General features: G+C 39.3%; 1 protein-coding gene across 2 annotated transcripts in view; it reads left to right on the forward strand.

Annotated features, from left to right (window-relative positions):
- The window catches only part of LOC111266582 (uncharacterized), a 67,375-nt gene that overhangs the window by 42,788 nt on the left and 7,216 nt on the right, over positions 1-17,371 (forward strand). For both annotated transcript variants that reach the window (XM_022844175.2, XM_086970955.1), the window contains exons 5-10: positions 2,198-2,422; positions 4,072-4,325; positions 11,742-12,061; positions 14,452-14,628; positions 14,929-15,038; positions 16,539-16,795. In XM_022844175.2, coding sequence (XP_022699910.1) covers positions 2,198-2,422; positions 4,072-4,325; positions 11,742-12,061; positions 14,452-14,628; positions 14,929-15,038; positions 16,539-16,795 — 1,343 coding nt within the window. The remainder of the gene's footprint in view (positions 1-2,197; positions 2,423-4,071; positions 4,326-11,741; positions 12,062-14,451; positions 14,629-14,928; positions 15,039-16,538; positions 16,796-17,371) is intronic.

A 17,371-nucleotide genomic window follows, 5' to 3' on the forward strand; every position in this document is an offset into this window, starting at 1 on the left:
TATATATATGCGCATGTCTGTTCCATTCGTTGACTATTATTTTTTCCAAATATCCTTTACAATTTTCACAATTCACACGTGTCATTAATAAGGATGAACATGTCTAACGCGGATCCTATTGGGTTTTCTCCGACAGGCCAATAAACCGGTGTGGCAACTGTACAAGCAGGTTTTAATATTTTTTTGTTTTTCCTACGTATTGATAATTCCTGATATTTTTACTCTTCCGGGCATTTTGGTCTTTCGAAATCGTCCTAGCAACGCGTTCAAATGGAGGCGCATTAGCGATCCAAAAGAAGCAGCTGCGTTCGGTATCAAAGTTGACGTGTCAACACCGTAGGATATGTAAACCTTAATCATCTATTTTACAAAGGAAAAGTATAATCTGCCGTATTCGTATTGTACTGCATCATTATTACTAATGTGTACATTAATGGAACACAATGTAGTACAATATGTTTTATTGAACACCCCGGAGCCACCGTAACGTCCGGTCGTTGTTGTTCCCTTGGGAAATTATCTTTACGTTAGAAAAACCGCATGGGACGCATACGACCTTCGAACGCGACTAGTCCACCTCGTCGCAGTGAGTGTAGGTAGCTGAGATTATAACATATATCCGCGGAATGATCTGCGCTTGCTTAGCCATGTTCAAAACCACCTGTAAGAAGAATGCTTCTTCATACAAGTTGACGTAGTGTGTTGCGCCCAGGATCTTGTCTAAGCCCTGTGAGGCCAAAAGGACACATCGATCAAACGGTCGATTTCCACAAGGACCTGCTAGGATCTCTTGCCGTCGGAGAAGCTAAAGTTCTGAAAAAATTTTAAACGGGTCATGACTGTAACCAGCGCTGCGATTACACTAGGATTACGGAGTACATAATATCATTCCAATTCGAGTCTTCTGAGTAGAGCAAATAAATGCTATTCCGGTATCGACGTTCATTACAAGTATTGCATATACAAGCATTGCGTGTATGAAGGAAAATTTAGACGAACATAGAATGTAAAAAGAGGTCAGTTATTAGATTTAGTAATAGTTCAAAAGAAATTTCAGTGAACACTCATATAGCATGAATCTAATTTGTCAGCGTCTAGTCCAGAAAAAGTAACTAGCTAGTAAACTAACTAGTAAAAAAAACAAGCTAAACTCGTTCTGCAGGAGTCTTTATTGGAAATGATTATTTAAACGAACATGACTAATCGATATTACATCAGCTTAACAAAAAAAAAGCGATCGCTTGACTTTGTCTTGACAAATGTCCGATGTATACAACAAGTGAGATTCTAGTTTCAGTTGAGATAATTAAGGTCATAGAGGACTACACTATCGTATAAACAGAGCCATAAAACCATTACTCCAGTACGTGACGAACTTACAAAAATCATATCTATAATTTTCCTCTAGAATTATTATCCAACACAACTCGAAAAAAATTACCCAAATTCAGGTAAGAATAGAGCCGAAAGCATAAAATATTTTCGTCAGCTTAATACTACTAATGGTTCGTTTTTATAAGGAATGTCTAAAGGTTCTTAACTATTTTTCAAATATTGAAACCTAAAAATACCCGGCATAGAATAGATCAATCTCAAGTCAAGATCAATCATGTTTCTAATTGAAATATGCATCAGTAATTCTATTTTTGGTTTAGATAACTTGGGATTATTTCTCATTAATATTCGTTTATGTATCACTATGTTATTATTACTACTCTGTTTGTCAATCCCATCGCTATAATTCAAGAAGTACCACCGCACCTCTCTTGGTAGCGCTGTGAAAGTATATCATCGGGTAAGTGCGTTAGCTTGGTTTTGGGATCGCCGCTATTTTACTATAAGTTAAATAACTTATAAGTTACTAGATTTTGGATAGCAGGACGCTCTTTCAGGCTAAACATGATACGTATAAGTAATTAAGTGACAATAAATACCTACGATTGTTACAATGTTTGCCAAAAATATTATTAGTTTCTATCCATTTCTATCTTCCTCTCTGTGTAGATTGCCTAATCTGATCGAATTAACCAGATCATTCACCACAAGACGTTCAACGTTTGTTTGTTTCCCGTGGGTAATAAATATGTGAGCTGTTTTTAGGAATGCTCATTATAAATGTAGCACATTTACGACTGCATAGGAGTAATATAAACGCCAAGTGAGAGTAATTCTTAGTTATGCGTTCGTTCTATTTCAGGCCAGTGTCAACAATTCTTTCTGGGGGCTCATCGAGTCCACATGCAGGCGGCGAGTGGGATGATTTTGATCTGTTTTGCCAGTCATCGTATCCCCGCCTCTCCCCGCTTGGCGCACATCCTCAATTTCCTGGACAGTCTTCCCATCACGCCCTTGACTCGCAGCTCATCGAAGAGACCAGCCTAGGCGGACCGGCGCCACTAAATGCCCAGCCCGCCTTCCCCAGGTCAGCAAGTTTTTTTTTGTCTACCTATAACAGAGTAATCATTGTTAGGCTGGTAGAAGGTATGAAAAAAAAGCAGTAGGGAATTATTACCGTCTACTGAAGACTTCTATTAGTAATGCATTACAGCTACTGCAATATAGTATGTAAAGACATATAATAATAGTAAGTTCTTTACGAGGAGCAGTATTAGTGAATAGGCCCTTGATGTATTGCAGCCATGTCTATATTTTTCTAATCCATATATATACTATACTTTTTTAAGTACGTTTCTGATTGACAAAGAAGTAATGTCTGTTCTCTTTCAACATTTACTCTGCACCGGTTGTTTACTTCTGAATAGTACACTGTTTGTGTGAAAAATTCAAGCCAATGGTAATGCTTTGATGAACAGAACTTTATATCTAGAGAACAGAATCCAAGAAAATAAAAGAAAAAAAAAAAGCATTTTCGACATCTAATGTTTACAGCTGAATAATATATTTAGTTACACAAAAGATGTATCGGCGTGGCATATGAAAACGATTTGTCCAATATATATTGTATACAATAGTCAAGAACAACCACTTACACCGCTTCTATGGATAGCCATTGTTTATACGTTCGCTTTGAGCAACGGCCTTAATGACAGTCGTTCATTTTTTACGAAGAGTATTGTTTCTGAATTTAGAAAAATGGCCTGGAAGATCAGCCCCGTACCGTGTTGCATAAACTTGCGTTTCATGCTCTCACCCCGGGAAATGCTATAAAATGTCTACGAATAATATGCATTCCTATTTTTTATTGCGAAATATCTAAAAATTGTAAAAACAGATACCGTATTTAATATGATTGGCTAACGTGTGTGTTGATCAAGTGCCACCGTTGCGGACGTTTGTATTTCAAAATCCCAAGCAATAGATACTGTAGGGATCATATCAATTCTATAGTCGGGGTCAAGCGTTCCATTTTTTAATACTACACGTTTTGTTTATGGGAAAGTTCCATACCATTTGGCGCACATCGATGACCTTCCTTCGGGTTTTCCTAGGCCAAAAAGGTACCGAAGCAAATTGTAATATTTGTTCTGTCGCGGCTGTGCTCTTTGAAAGTAATTTTTTAACCTCGAAAGTAATGTATTACCCCTAGGAGACTATACCTGGCTCCATTCGCCCGACTGCGGTCAGTAAGGCCCCCAGGCAAGCCGTTTATAAATTGGATGACAGCACGCACTATGAAAATTCGACTCATGTCGGTCTCTTGAATGTATAGGATGAGTGGACATGGCTCTATAGACCCTTTCTTTCAACATCAGCAACTTTCTGGCGATACGGAATAAAACGCTGTGGCTGATCGGGTGTAGCATGGCCGCTAAGTAAATTTTATTCGGGTTTTCTATTCTTTAAATATTAATTTTAAATGTATAAGGAGTAAAACTAATCCACTCTCTGACTCAGAACAGATTTGGCTCACCTGGGTTTAACGCTCGACAGTTGTTTACAAAAATAAAAAATTTTAGCTGGCGTTCTCGCCGTAAGATTGTTCGCTATTCTATACATATGACTGGCTATGTATTTTTCTTCACATAACGTATAACGCATCATCTAATCTATTACTTATAACATGTTACCTCTTTGATGTCATTCTTGTTTGCGTTGTTGTTATTGTTACAGTGCTTATGGTGGAAGTGGTGGCGGTAGTAGCAGTGCAGGTGGAGGACGTCTGGGAGGCCGAGGGGCTAGCGGTGCCGGTGGATCAGGGAGTGGAGCAGAAGATGATGGGGGCTCAGGGTCAAAAGCGCCTCCACCGCGTTTGCGTTCAAATTCGTACTACTCGATACCCTTAGCGGAACCATCGGGCCATAACCCCACAGCTACAACAGGAGACCACAGAGGAACTGACCACAGGGCGCTTGCGGAGACTTATGGTGAGTACAAGTAGTAGTTGCTATGGTGAATAAGCAATTTTAAGCAAAAAAGAGGCAGCTTACAATGGGGGACCCGTCCATTATTGGTAGCCTTGAAATCACTATATTGACATACGCTGTAAGATGCAAAAGCACAGCGTGAAGCTTATTTGCTACTGAAAAATCTGCAGAGAACAATGAAACTGTAGCAAACCACCAAACAATTGCGGTGGTAATCTATCGACCCCACCAGTGAGAATAAAAACTGCAAAAAAAAATTTACGGAAAAAAATCACCTAAACGAGACGAACTATTTGAAGAAGCGTTGGCGACCTACAAGAATATGGCAACTCGTAGTGAGGCAGTCATGTCATCTGCTCGAGAAAGGTACTCATAACTGGCTAAGTGATTAGGACGTTTTATAAGATTTGTTATTATTATTATATACTTTAATGCTAAAATATTGTATTCCATTTTATGTTTTATTGTTATTATATAAATTTACTATATAGATCATCATATAATTCAATGTTAATTTAGGGTTCTAATAACATTAACGAGTAAAATATCACGAAATGTTTGAAATAGGTCTATAACATTAGTTAGTCAAATACATAACTATAGATGAATTATTTCAACTTACTTACTGAATTAAAATATCAAACAATTGAATTAATTGAACTATGCATCATGGAAACGACAACCGTACATTGAAGCGAAAACGTACCAGTTAATTTTTTTAAATATTCGCGGCTCGAGATAAAATTAAAATTTCCCGCGCACAATCGAAGCGACTACCGCGAAACTAGAGACAATAATACTACTAGAAGTCTGTGTATTCACACGTGAACAATTGAGATAATGCGCAAATAAGTATATGAATTGCAGACCCATTTTACTTATAAGCAATATTTATCAAGTTATGAAGTATGTGATCGCATAACATTTAATACATTATTTAAAAACATATAGAATTTTCTTGGTTCAACAATTCGGTTTTTGGGAAAGATCGGAGCATATAGAGCATAGCAATACTCTGTCTACAATAGTAAATTTAAGAAACATAAGAGACGAGTAAGATTCCAGTAGTAGTATTTTTTTGACGGAACTTCGATACAATGCTCAGGAGGCGCGACTTTTACGCGAACTTGAAAGAACGAGGATTCGAGGAACAACGCTGCAAACCGTCAAATCGTATCAAAACGTAGTTTTTACTATAGACACGACAACTTTAAAATCTATCTTATCAATTAAAGCGTCCCCTAGGGGATATCTTAGCACCAAAAGCATTCATAAACGTTTTGTTTACGGGTCAATACACAAGCGAGAGCTGTATAAAAAGTGGCTACAATAGATGCATCGTGTATATATTTCAAACATAGGCAGGCATGGAGGTAACAGGGCTCTCTCTTTGATGTTCAATGATGGCCCCGCACGAACAGGTTGGTCCCAAGCGGCAAAACATCTCAGTACATGCTTTTCAATTACCAAATAAAGACATTCCGAAAACAATTTACCGAATATATCGAAAGCAGGCGACAAACACATGCGAGTACCCCACAATCATGATATTCCTAAAATAAAGTACTTAAGAATCAGACTATCTAAAAAACTACCCCGATTGGAGCATACGATCGCGTAAAAAGCAGTATGTTCTGGGATGTAGCGTGTCCCCCAAGAACTCTGAAATCGCTGAAAGCTCAAAATATCTGAATCAGAAAAATTAAATTGAACAATCCGAAACATACAATAGCGCCACTAGTAGAGCCACAACGTAGAGCGGACATAATGCCATTAAAAAAGTTAAGCCTTAAATACTGGCTGGCAATTCAGTTCCAAGATTGCAGTATCTACGATACATATATCCGACGAACAAAGTAATAGCCCACTAAATTGGACATTTTAGAACAGATTTAAGAGAGAATTAGATGACTGTACGTTTACCGATATTTAAACGTAGTTTCTATAGAAATTAGAGAAGGATCAAGCTAGAGGATTGCGACTGGCGAAAGAGAAATTCGGTAGCAAAACTCTGCAATGAACATGCTTAGATAGAATACTTATCGACTACGACACACCATGATCCTAACAGAACTAAACCGCTATAGTCAATACAACAAAGCCTTACCCCGGTACGTACAGAGATTCGAATCAGCGACGTAAAAACAGGCTACATTTCAAATGCCGCCCAGTGTTCAGGATCATGAAAATAGCCTGCACAGGGGGCCACGAAGTATAACCGTTATGAACTTTTTAATGAAGGAAGAATTACGTTGCTTCAAAAAAGACACCATCAAGTATTATATAGTGAATAATACCAGCAAATACAATTACAGCGAGGTGAACAAGAAAATGGGCATCAACAACGGGGGCATGTACTCCAATCGAAAACAACGTACACACAGACATAGTTATTGCTACAGGAAACAGGTTATTGGACTAAATGGAGGAAGTTATGGTTACGTAAAAATAGAAAAGTGTCCTTACCGTGCCTGATAGAGGGCCAGCATTCCTGTAATCATTTCCGTTTGGCCTATGACATCTTTCGGAACACGTGGCACCATTGCAAGAGACACACTAGAAGTATTTGTTGCATGGTCCGAACAAAATTTTCTGTGAAGGGTGAAGCTAGTGGAAAACTTCGCTGCTCAGAGAATGCAATAGGCTGATGAAGGAACCGCAGCAGTACGACGACAATGTTATCCTAAACGGCTTTCACAAAACCTACCTCTTAAAAAGGGATTGCCAGGGCATGTTACACCTACAAATTGCTAGTGAACCTTTTGGTCCATTAGCTTACGTTGTTCGGCGAAATCTATAAAAACCCTTCCCATTGAGAAAATCGGAGTCTGGGCGTGTCAAGTTCATTTCTGACATTGAATTGCCTCCAAAAAGTCCAACGTATATTCGTGCCATATTTAACTGTGAAACCCGAAAGCTTATCGTGTCCAAACTCGCTAGAACTGAAGCATCTAAGCACTACCATAGATTAAGCCGTTATTCTGCCACCAAGATCAGCATACGTGCATACTATTTCGTGCTATATACGAGCAGCAGGGTTCGCCTTTAACGTCATAGGTCACATTGTCAGCACTTGAAGAGAACGCTAGTTTCAAAATTTATGCACAAAAAGTAGAAACGATGAAGTCTAGGCACGGACGGAGGCTCAAAAGAATTGCGCGCAGGCTACATGGAAATTCGTGAGTAAGATCTATCTGGTTGGCGTCATTTGAACTCTGTTAAGCAGTTTCATCTATGAACTTATTAAAGGAACGGTCGAAAGAGCACTAACGGCATTGATTTAACAAAGCAATCGACAGATCCTTCTCTTTAAAATAATCCTTACGTTCTTTGGCCTGAAAATGGCATAAGCTTCAACTCTGTTATAATGGAATATACCTAACGCCTCCAATCAGCCACTATTTGCTAGCAATAAATCCGTGTATATAATGGTCTGGTGTGACCTGCATGCTGATGTCTTTTGTTTACAGAGCAAATTTAAACCTGATTTAGACTTTATGCCACCAGCTGATTTGGCTGCACAAAGAAAAGATGATTCAGAGAAATCGCGCCGTTTTTCCGCCTTTCTAAGCTTTCTATTCGAAAAAGCGAGCACGGATTTCGAACCGAGGCACGTACCCAAAAAGATAAACAGACGTTTTCCCATAAAATCTTCCGTGCACCTTTTTTATCACTTGCTGCCAAAGCGAAAGTGTCCACAGATTACGTGGCACATGTTGTAAATACATCAGCATAATATTGCATATAAGACACCGTACCAATAGTTGAAAAACAGCTGCGTCGTAAAAATAGGACTAACAAACATTGTCCGATATTTCGAAGCGTACATTATTACGGTTACTATATGAGTGCCTGACAAAGGTGGCAATATACTTGGATTCATTACTGCTTGAATGCTACTAACTATGTGTTTAATTTATCCGTAGAATTCGATGAAGGTTTGTTTTATGCGCCAGGAATGATCCTGTCATATAACACTTATAACTTAGTAGCTTTTATAAAGCGCAGCTCACCCTTCGAAGATGTGGCTTTGGGGCAGGTGAAACTGTGGTACAAAAATTGACTGGGTATATTTTTGCCATTTTTTTTACCGTTCAACAAACATTTTATAGAACGCGAAAAAACACTGAAAAGTACTAATCCCCGCCCTTTGACATTTAGCAACAGAAAAACATTGATAACGCAAACTGGATTGAATTTCCGTACCCGTACATTTCCAAAATTTCGAAACTTTTTTATACTATTAACCTTTAATGTGAGCGTTTTTTTTTCTTTTTTACTAGAAAAACGGCGTGGCCCGTCTAATTTTTATTCCATATAACTTCACTATTCCCTACATTTACGTTATCGGCAGCATTTGCACTTCGCGTATAAGATGATAGTTCCTTTAAGCTGGACGTATCGTATAAGCGTTATGACCTACATTACACAAAGACGTTTACACAAAGATTAGAGCCCAGTGATAAAATGCAGTGATATCGAACTAATGGCTCGATATTAGCTAAAAGCAGATCTTTGGCTCCGGTTTATAAAATTGATTACAAGATATAATACAATCAAAACTATTTGACCGACGTCCGCCTTATGAATTTGTCAAGTTGAATTTTTGGCGGATCGTTAAAGTACCACCCGGCATGAAGCTCTGCATAGGATAGGAATACTGTCCCTTATGCAGTTTGCTTTTCCATTTCGTAAACCGTTTTTTTTTCTTTTTTTTTTTATATAAACGTCTTTGAGAAAGTTGTAACGGCTGAAGGGGCTAGATTTTTCTGAGTCTTTGTTAAGGAATGTTTTCTACTAATAATCGATGTCTTTATACCCACATGTTAATCTTGAGATAGAAAATGCTTTCTAAAAGCGAAAACTTGACGTAAGTTCGTAAAACTTGTTGTTCTATATAAGTTTTTTTTGTTGACACCAATCAATAAACCTCGACGAGCTGATACCTATACTTAAAATGGGTATCTCGGTGCGTAAATGTATCATTAAGAGGTTTCAGGCTAATTTGGAGAGTATTTTGAGTGAATCTGTAAGCGTCACTTGTGACGACAGATATGAATATATGCTTGAAAAAGTATTCTAAAGAAAATACGAAAAGCATATATTTTTTTTACACAATGTATTATTTTGTTGGTATCGACTCTACACTTATCGATATATCCCGACATGCTAAGTAGAAACGCAACGTATCTCCCCATAGTAGGGCTTGATATTTTCGCGTGACAAAGGCTTTCCTGCTAAGGTCACGATGAAACTTTTAACTTACCCCCGCCCCATTCTAAATAGTGAATAATTCCTCTTCTAATGAGTTGAATGGTAATCGATTCAACGAGGTCTCAATCTTTGCTCTCGAATGCCGAAATGCCGTTTGGAACATGAAAGCTGAATTTTGTGTTGGATATGAGGAAGGTTTATTTTGACGACAATCGATAAATTGCGACATGCTCAATATAGTGCACATATTTATACTTAAAATGGACACTTTTTTTTAGTTAAAATTACGAAAATCCTATTAACAACAGGGTGAAAATGCGTTTTAAGTGGTTATTTTCGTAAATTATTATTATTAATTTCGAAAATCCCTTTTCGTAAAAATAATTTCCCAATTCATTTTCGGGCAAAAAAAGTCAAAATATTAAGAAAGAAAGTAAATGTTTATTTTTAAAAAAATTATTAATTATTAAGAAAAAAAAATAGAAATAGTTTAGCAAGCGAAACGTATTATAAGCGCATAATATATACATATCTTCAGTTAGTAGAACATGTCATTATTTATTATAAAGGGAAAAGGAAAATAAAAATATTATAGCTTTGATGATGTCCGGGAAACGAAGCTAATCTTAATTTCATTTAAATTAATAAGGTACCTAATTAAAAAAAAAAAACATTTTTTAGCCTTTGTGCCGTCCCAGGAAGAGGATCAACCGACCCTATCATTATGCCTAACATATATATTAGAAGATTTGATCAGTTGATCTTATTCACGAACGTCCTAGAAATCTACCAAAAAACAATGAGAGAGACAAGTTTAGGGTTGGCAAACGCGTTACGAAGGGTTGATAAAATAATTACAGAAGGACGCTGAATTAGGTGGCACAGGATAATTGCAATGGGATAATCATTACACCTTATGGCTTAGGCTACGCCAGGTATGATATCGGTGAATCAAATCTGTTTACTAAACGGCACGAAAGGCGCTAGGCGTAGCAGGGTCTATTTACTATATGTACGTCCTCATACGTTTGTTTGAGAACCGTTCACAGAAAAAAACAAGCGTTGTACCATCTCAAGGCATAGTAAGGTTTTCGAACACATATTTTTTTCCTAGAATACATCTTAAATGAAGACCTTAAAAGCGAGTACATTGTGTCATGACCCCTGCGAGTCACACAGATAGCAAGGAAGTGAACTGACTGCCCGTCTACAATCACCAGGCAGATATTAATTGCTATAGCATTTAAGGTAAATGACGGGGACAGTTTGCCCGGTGAAACGAACAAGTGATTGCTTCCTGAAGAACCACCACAGGCCTTTCTGACGGGTCTCCTTCTGATAGGCCAATTGTAAAGTGATTTATATCATAATGGGACTATGGAGTGCGAGTCGGTCTCGTTCGGCGCCGGTTGATGCTGCAGTCTTCTACCACGCGCCCGTATTAAACTGCAGTAGCGAATATCTGCGTGATATTTTGATCAACTGCAATTGCTAGTTAGCACATAGACGTGACACAGTGTTACTGATGGCATGAAAAATCCATACTGTACAATATTCTGTGATTGTGTATCTTCATCGATTCATTTGCCTGCCACTGCTAAGTGATGTTCTGTTTAGAATCCTTAGTAAACATTAAACGCCTATAATTAAATGGGGGTTCGCTTCCATTGTTGGACAATGACAACTGTGACGCTCAGGTGGCAAATGACAGGGTCCATTCCTTGCAATGATACGTTGTCGCAGTATTTAAAGAACAAGGGAGGTGAAATGCCACGTACGTTTGGGTTTTTGCACAATATAAAGTACACGCTGACGCATCTAGATTTTCCAAAATGTCCTTACTGAAAGCGCGTCTATAAATATGCATGATAAGTGATTCGTGTCCGCGAGGAAAACGTTCTACTTTAAGAGTTACACCAACTGGTTCAAGCACTGTTTTTCGGTAGCAGTGTAGTAGAGGCCCTCGTACTGCTTTTTTTTAGCGAGACAACTACACGATCCTATTCTATTACCACATTTTTTGTACATAGACGCGTTGGTGGGCAAATATTAGAGACTCGAGTAACTCGGTGTTGATCTCTATAGAAACAAAGCATCTAAGCAGGACTTGAGCTTAACAGGAATTTGTTTCTTTGCTTGATTTATGAAATTGACCCTTATTTGACAAAATCGTTTGCCGTTTTCGGTTCTTTCTTGTCGCAGAATACCATCGAAGTGCAGCAATGGCCGGTGGCGGTGCGCCTGAATGGGAAGGGGGGGAAGTAAGCGTCCTTTCGGGTGGTTCTCGAGGAGGAGCCCGATTTGACCACCCGACGAAAGGAGGCCTTCGACCCCCAGGGGTCAATTCGCCTGCTAGCGGCAAGTGGGGCCACGAGTGGGATATGCACGGACAGGGCCATATGCAAGGTGTGGCTCAGCCTAGCCAACATGGCCCCTCTCCTACCGGTGGCGGGCGACGACCTCAAGATATGACACGAGAGCCGCTGGCACCAACTAACAGGACCAATGCCTACCACCTGAAGGTATAAAATAGCGAGTATTAAATAGATACTTACTAGATTGAAGTTACCGCATACCGAACTACATAGTTTAATACAGTTAGCCTAAACTTTTTATCGTTGATTATTCCGTATCTGTTCAATACTGGAAAACGTACATATATAAACAGTTCGGTTATAGGAAATATTTGTTTGGGACAGAAGTACTTTCGCTTCGTTCTTACTATTGCCTTTCTTTCTTGCTTACTTCACTTGTTGTTTACTTCTATATGTTACTTGGAAGTGCACTTTTCCCTACGTAAGTCTGTTGTAATTTCATTGTGCAGTTAAGTGAATTTCAGGTCGAGTTTAGGTTCCACATATGAAAGTTCCGAATAAAAAGAAACGCATTTTTGACGCGCACCCTATTTTGAATTTTTCCATAGACAAATAGCTGCCAAAGCAATACAAAGTATTTGTGCCGTCTGCAGTAAGGACTCTTCAAATAAAAGGAGTTGTTTCTTAAAGTTCTTTTACGCTGTTCAAAAATGGAACTGGAGGATACATTTCGCCCTTGTCGGTCATTTAAGGTCGATGAAAGCTGATTGAAAACGCTTTTGAAGGAAGACCGCCCATAAATGGATAGATTCACTAAGAGATATAAGATTGGGTATCTCATGAGTTAAGTGAACATCACAAAGGAACACGGTTTCTCAGAGTCTTTCAATTTCTCGTCCGGCACCAGGCAAAGCATTAACCACAATTACACACGTTTCTATACGGAATTGACCTCGGTGGCGGCAAGTAGTCGATGTAAAGAAGAGAATGGGTAGATACCCCAAACCCAGTATTTCTCAAAAAGACTATAATTTGCTGAGATTGGGAGGTCATGTACACTGGGAAGTGTTTGAGAAGAACAAGACAGTCTGTATACGATCTAGTTGCATCGAGTCGGCGAAACGATTCAACTAGATCGTATACAGACCCAACGCACAAGGTAAGGTCATTCTTCCTTACGACAACGTGGGGCCATGCAGGGTACAAAGATTATGAAAGCTGCGCTGCAGGAACTCGAGCAAAAGGTCTTCTGCACCCATCATATTCTCTCCAGACCTCAATTCAATAAATGATTACTTTTTCCAATCAGTGGAAAGTGCAATTTATAGTAAAACATTTGACGATGAAAAGCTATGAATATCGTTTATGGCTGGGTTTGGAGGACAACAAACATCATGTCACAAAATTTCTGCCGAAGACGAATGAATAAACAGAAGAAGGTGCCGGAATATGAACGTTACTATAATTCGGGTAAGGCGCTACGCTGTCAGGCGACAAAAACAGTTCCAATCTGATATATGTAGGCAACAGCATCAATTGCCCATTACATACATTAATTACATGCTAATTTTCAATAGCAGACTTATAAGGGAATAAGTGACGCGGCAACCTCTACCCGTTTCTGATGCGGTAATGGATATTACTAATATTAAGTATCTGCAGTTGGGATATGCAATCGTACAATATCCCCGCATGTGGAATGACCGGCTGTAGTACCATTTACACATTATAGCCCTTAAGCGTTGTTCATCTATCATCGACGAACGTAGAGTTACCACGAGTATATCGTGTTTCGTAATACGTCGACCCTTGGAGACCTGAGGGCCACATATTTCTTCAACGGCTTCTGATACATTTAGCCAGACGTCTCCGAGACAGGTCGACGCATTTGGGCGACAGTATACATAACCTGTAAAAAAAAAAAAGTTTAGAAAAGGAAGTATAATAAGTTGGCGTGTTTTTGTAACTGTCGAAAGGCCGTCATTTTATGCAGTCGATCGCTGTTTACAGCAAAAGTAGTTTATCGCATAATTTTATAGAGAACGTATAATTATTAGCTTTTTATGGTAACTACCTGGTATGCGTTGGACGATATAAAGCGAGGGTAAAAGAGCTACGTCTATAAACTTCGTAGAAGGATGTGCTAAGGTAAAGTAATTAGGTTTAGACTGCCTTTATTTGCTGCGAGAGATTATTAAGACTCTTTTCTGAATCCCGCTAAATTCCTCATTTCCATAGACGAGCAATCTGGTCTCAGTCGTATTAGAGAAATTGTCAAAGTTGTAATGAAAGCTGGAAATATGGGTGACCTCTAATTTCCCACGCAACCTTTTGGTGTGAAGTCTATGGTCAAAATTAGGATTTCGCTGCCTAAGAACTATCCACAATTGTTCGCCTTTTTGGTACAACTATTCTATCTCTCGAACGTTTGGTAGACAGTAATATTTATTGCCGAATCGGCATGTATGAATACGCTACCTGGTTGAACTGCCACTATCCGCACGAGGTGTGGGACGATTAGGGCGGACAATGACCAGCTTTTAAAATGCAGCTTTTCGTTGTCGTTTTTGTTCATTTCTATTGCGTAATTGGTCTAGGATGGCCAATATATGGGCGCTTGGGGCGACGCGAAGGGCCAACGAGGAGCGGAGAATCACGCTAACTTAGCATTCGAGGGCCTCTCGCCGCCTCCACCGGCAAACCCTGTCGATGTGCTGACCGTCTCCGCGAGTATGCTACATCGAATTTTACCCGGAGTTGTGCAGCCGCTCAAGGTAACTGAGTCCTCACTCAGATCTATTGCGTTAAAAAGAGTAGGTTTTGGCCGGAAAAGTATAGGTAGACTATTAGATACTACCGGACTGTATGAAACAAGGATTATATTTGGACGATCAATGGGAACCTCCTCTCGAACATTAAAATGTTAAAAGCCTCTCAGTTACCGCTTATAGATAAGACCAAATAGAGTCAAACAAGCTTTCGTAGAAGGTAAGTAGGACAAAATTAAACGCATAGCGTAACAAAGAATTTAAGTTATACGCTTTAATATTACTTCGCTAACGTTATCACTTCAGGTGGGACAATATACAAGTTTGTGCGGATTGGCAATTAGCTCTATTCACGTGACCGAAAGAGACACGTGTGTTGTTATGGATATGTGCGAAAGTGCCGGATTCTGTGCGAGGTAAGTTATTAAAAGCAAAAACAAGGTCCTTCAGCGTGAATAACTGCTCTATCCTGAATTAGTTTCCTTCAGTCTAAACCTCAGAGGTAACAGTGAAGGCGTTCGACACACTAGTTGACAGCGTGGGTTGAAATCCGTTGCCAACGGCAAGTAATTGGGCTACCTGAATGTGAGGATTTCCTGGGCGATCTTGCGATGCAAATTGAAATGGAAGAGAGCATGATCAAATCATCCACATCTTAGTTTAAACCGATCATTCAATGGACAATGAGGTACAACAAAGTACGATATAAGTGATTATGAGAGTATCTCAGAAACATCATATTATACATTTTCAATGACACCGTACTTTCGCTTCTCAGCAAATACATATATTTTTAACTTGTGGCTGGTTGTTTACGGTTCTTTTCACTTCTACGCTCAATATGCACTCCTCTAAATTGCTTGCTTGACATGTCGGTCCAGGCTGTAACGCCCTACGCGATAGTGGCCCAGTGAGAAGCAGCTGCTGCTACTGCGTCACCTGTTGCATCTCTTATTAATATCGTTACGGTCACAAAACTTTCTGTCCCTCATAGGGGAAGTGCCCTTTCGTACATTTATCTTATCTTATCTTATTAATGTTTTGCAAGCCGTAGAAAATAATAACGATAATAGTAATAGTGATTCAGGACACAGTTCGGTGATGAAAACCAATCATGTACACTTAAAAAATCGAGTCGTGCTAATGATTTTGACATCTGGCCTGTTACTTCGTGCGAACAGCAGCGGCAGCTGTATCGATGGTGGCATTAAGGCTGAAAGTTATCGAAGTGAAACTGGGTCGTAAGTTCCGTAAGGTCTCAGCTGGCACACGATCCATGTACGTTATGAACAGCTTTGTCGTCATTTTCGGATAGATCAGAAATTGTTTTCGATAAATCGGCAACGCCTTTGTCAAGTTACCGTTGGATGGTAGTACAACCCATAACGCGGCCTCCCTGCTTTGACAATGACAGTGCAAGCCGTTGTGTTTATCGGTGTCTTCACTTTTTGTAGCTAAAACTGCCAATTTCCGCCGCGTCATGTAGAATATTTAAAAGACTTTATGCCAGTCCAGAAGTAGTGGAGATGAAGATATAGTGTCACGTCGGATGTAGTTTGATCTACATCAGTTCCAGCGTTTTTCATCAATCAGCAACAGGGCGATCAGCTTCTTCTGTACCTTTTCAAATGTGTATAACGAGTAATATATTGATATCAAGGTAGAAATCCATTTTTTCCTGCCCTTAATATTGTATTCAGGTCGGGGTACTGTATGTTGCGAGTAAATGGCTATGTCACACGGCACAATTGATATGCGGTGTCGATCCTGCAATAGGCATATTTGTTTATAATGACCATAGACCCCTGGGATATACATACTGTGTGAATAGAGCGTTTACACACAGTATCTGCTTTATGGTTAGTCTGTCAGACGACGAAATTTTACAGTTCTGCGTTCATTTTTACCGTGTACAGGGATCTTCCATCGCCGGCAACAGAGCTGTTGCCCCTGCCGCGAGATTGGATTTCGGTACAGCTAGCCCGACATAAGCACACCTTTGGGTGGTTCAAGCACAACTACAACACGGCAACGACAGTCAGCCATCGGGATTCACACAAAGGTTCCCATATTCCCCCGCATCACCCCTTGTCCCAGGTGCAAGGCGGGCAGCAAACCGGCCGTGGACAGCATTCACCCAAAAACCTCCTTTTAATGAACGTTGAGAGAAACAGTAAGTTGCAGTTATATAATAACTATGAATTCTCTACTGCTTCTATAACTTTTACAACAACAAACCTTCGTACACCGTACTACTGTCCATCAAAGAACCCCACTATTACCCTGACTATTGTCTGTATTACATCATCATCAATCCCAACGTGAGCAAGCAGACCGACCTAATATAATTATTTACCTCAGCTACGCAATATATCGTACAACATACTATTTGAAAGTAAAAAAAAAAACAACAAACTTCTGCTTTATCGATGGAATTTTGCAATTGAAACTTAAACGATCAATTACTGTAGACAGGGCATTTAACTAAGGAATTTACGTAGAGGCGTATGCATGCATTTGTATGAGGGCAAAATATTTTATGTATTTTCGGCATAGCTACCAACTTGAATGGTATAACAGAATTAATCCTTAAACCTTAGCTAGATATACGCTCGCGAATGGATAAAATTCAGTGGGTATGAGTGTTCTAATATAGCGGTATTTTGGGCAAGCCATGCAGTGGGCTTGCAATTGCGGTAGAAATTAAACCGTTTAGAAAAAACATGAATATGAATGATGTAGTATATAT

The sequence above is a fragment of the Varroa jacobsoni genome, unplaced genomic scaffold (assembly GCF_002532875.2).
Source record: "Varroa jacobsoni isolate VJ856 unplaced genomic scaffold, vjacob_1.0 scaffold_1099, whole genome shotgun sequence".
Classification (NCBI taxonomy): Eukaryota; Metazoa; Arthropoda; class Arachnida; order Mesostigmata; family Varroidae; genus Varroa; species Varroa jacobsoni.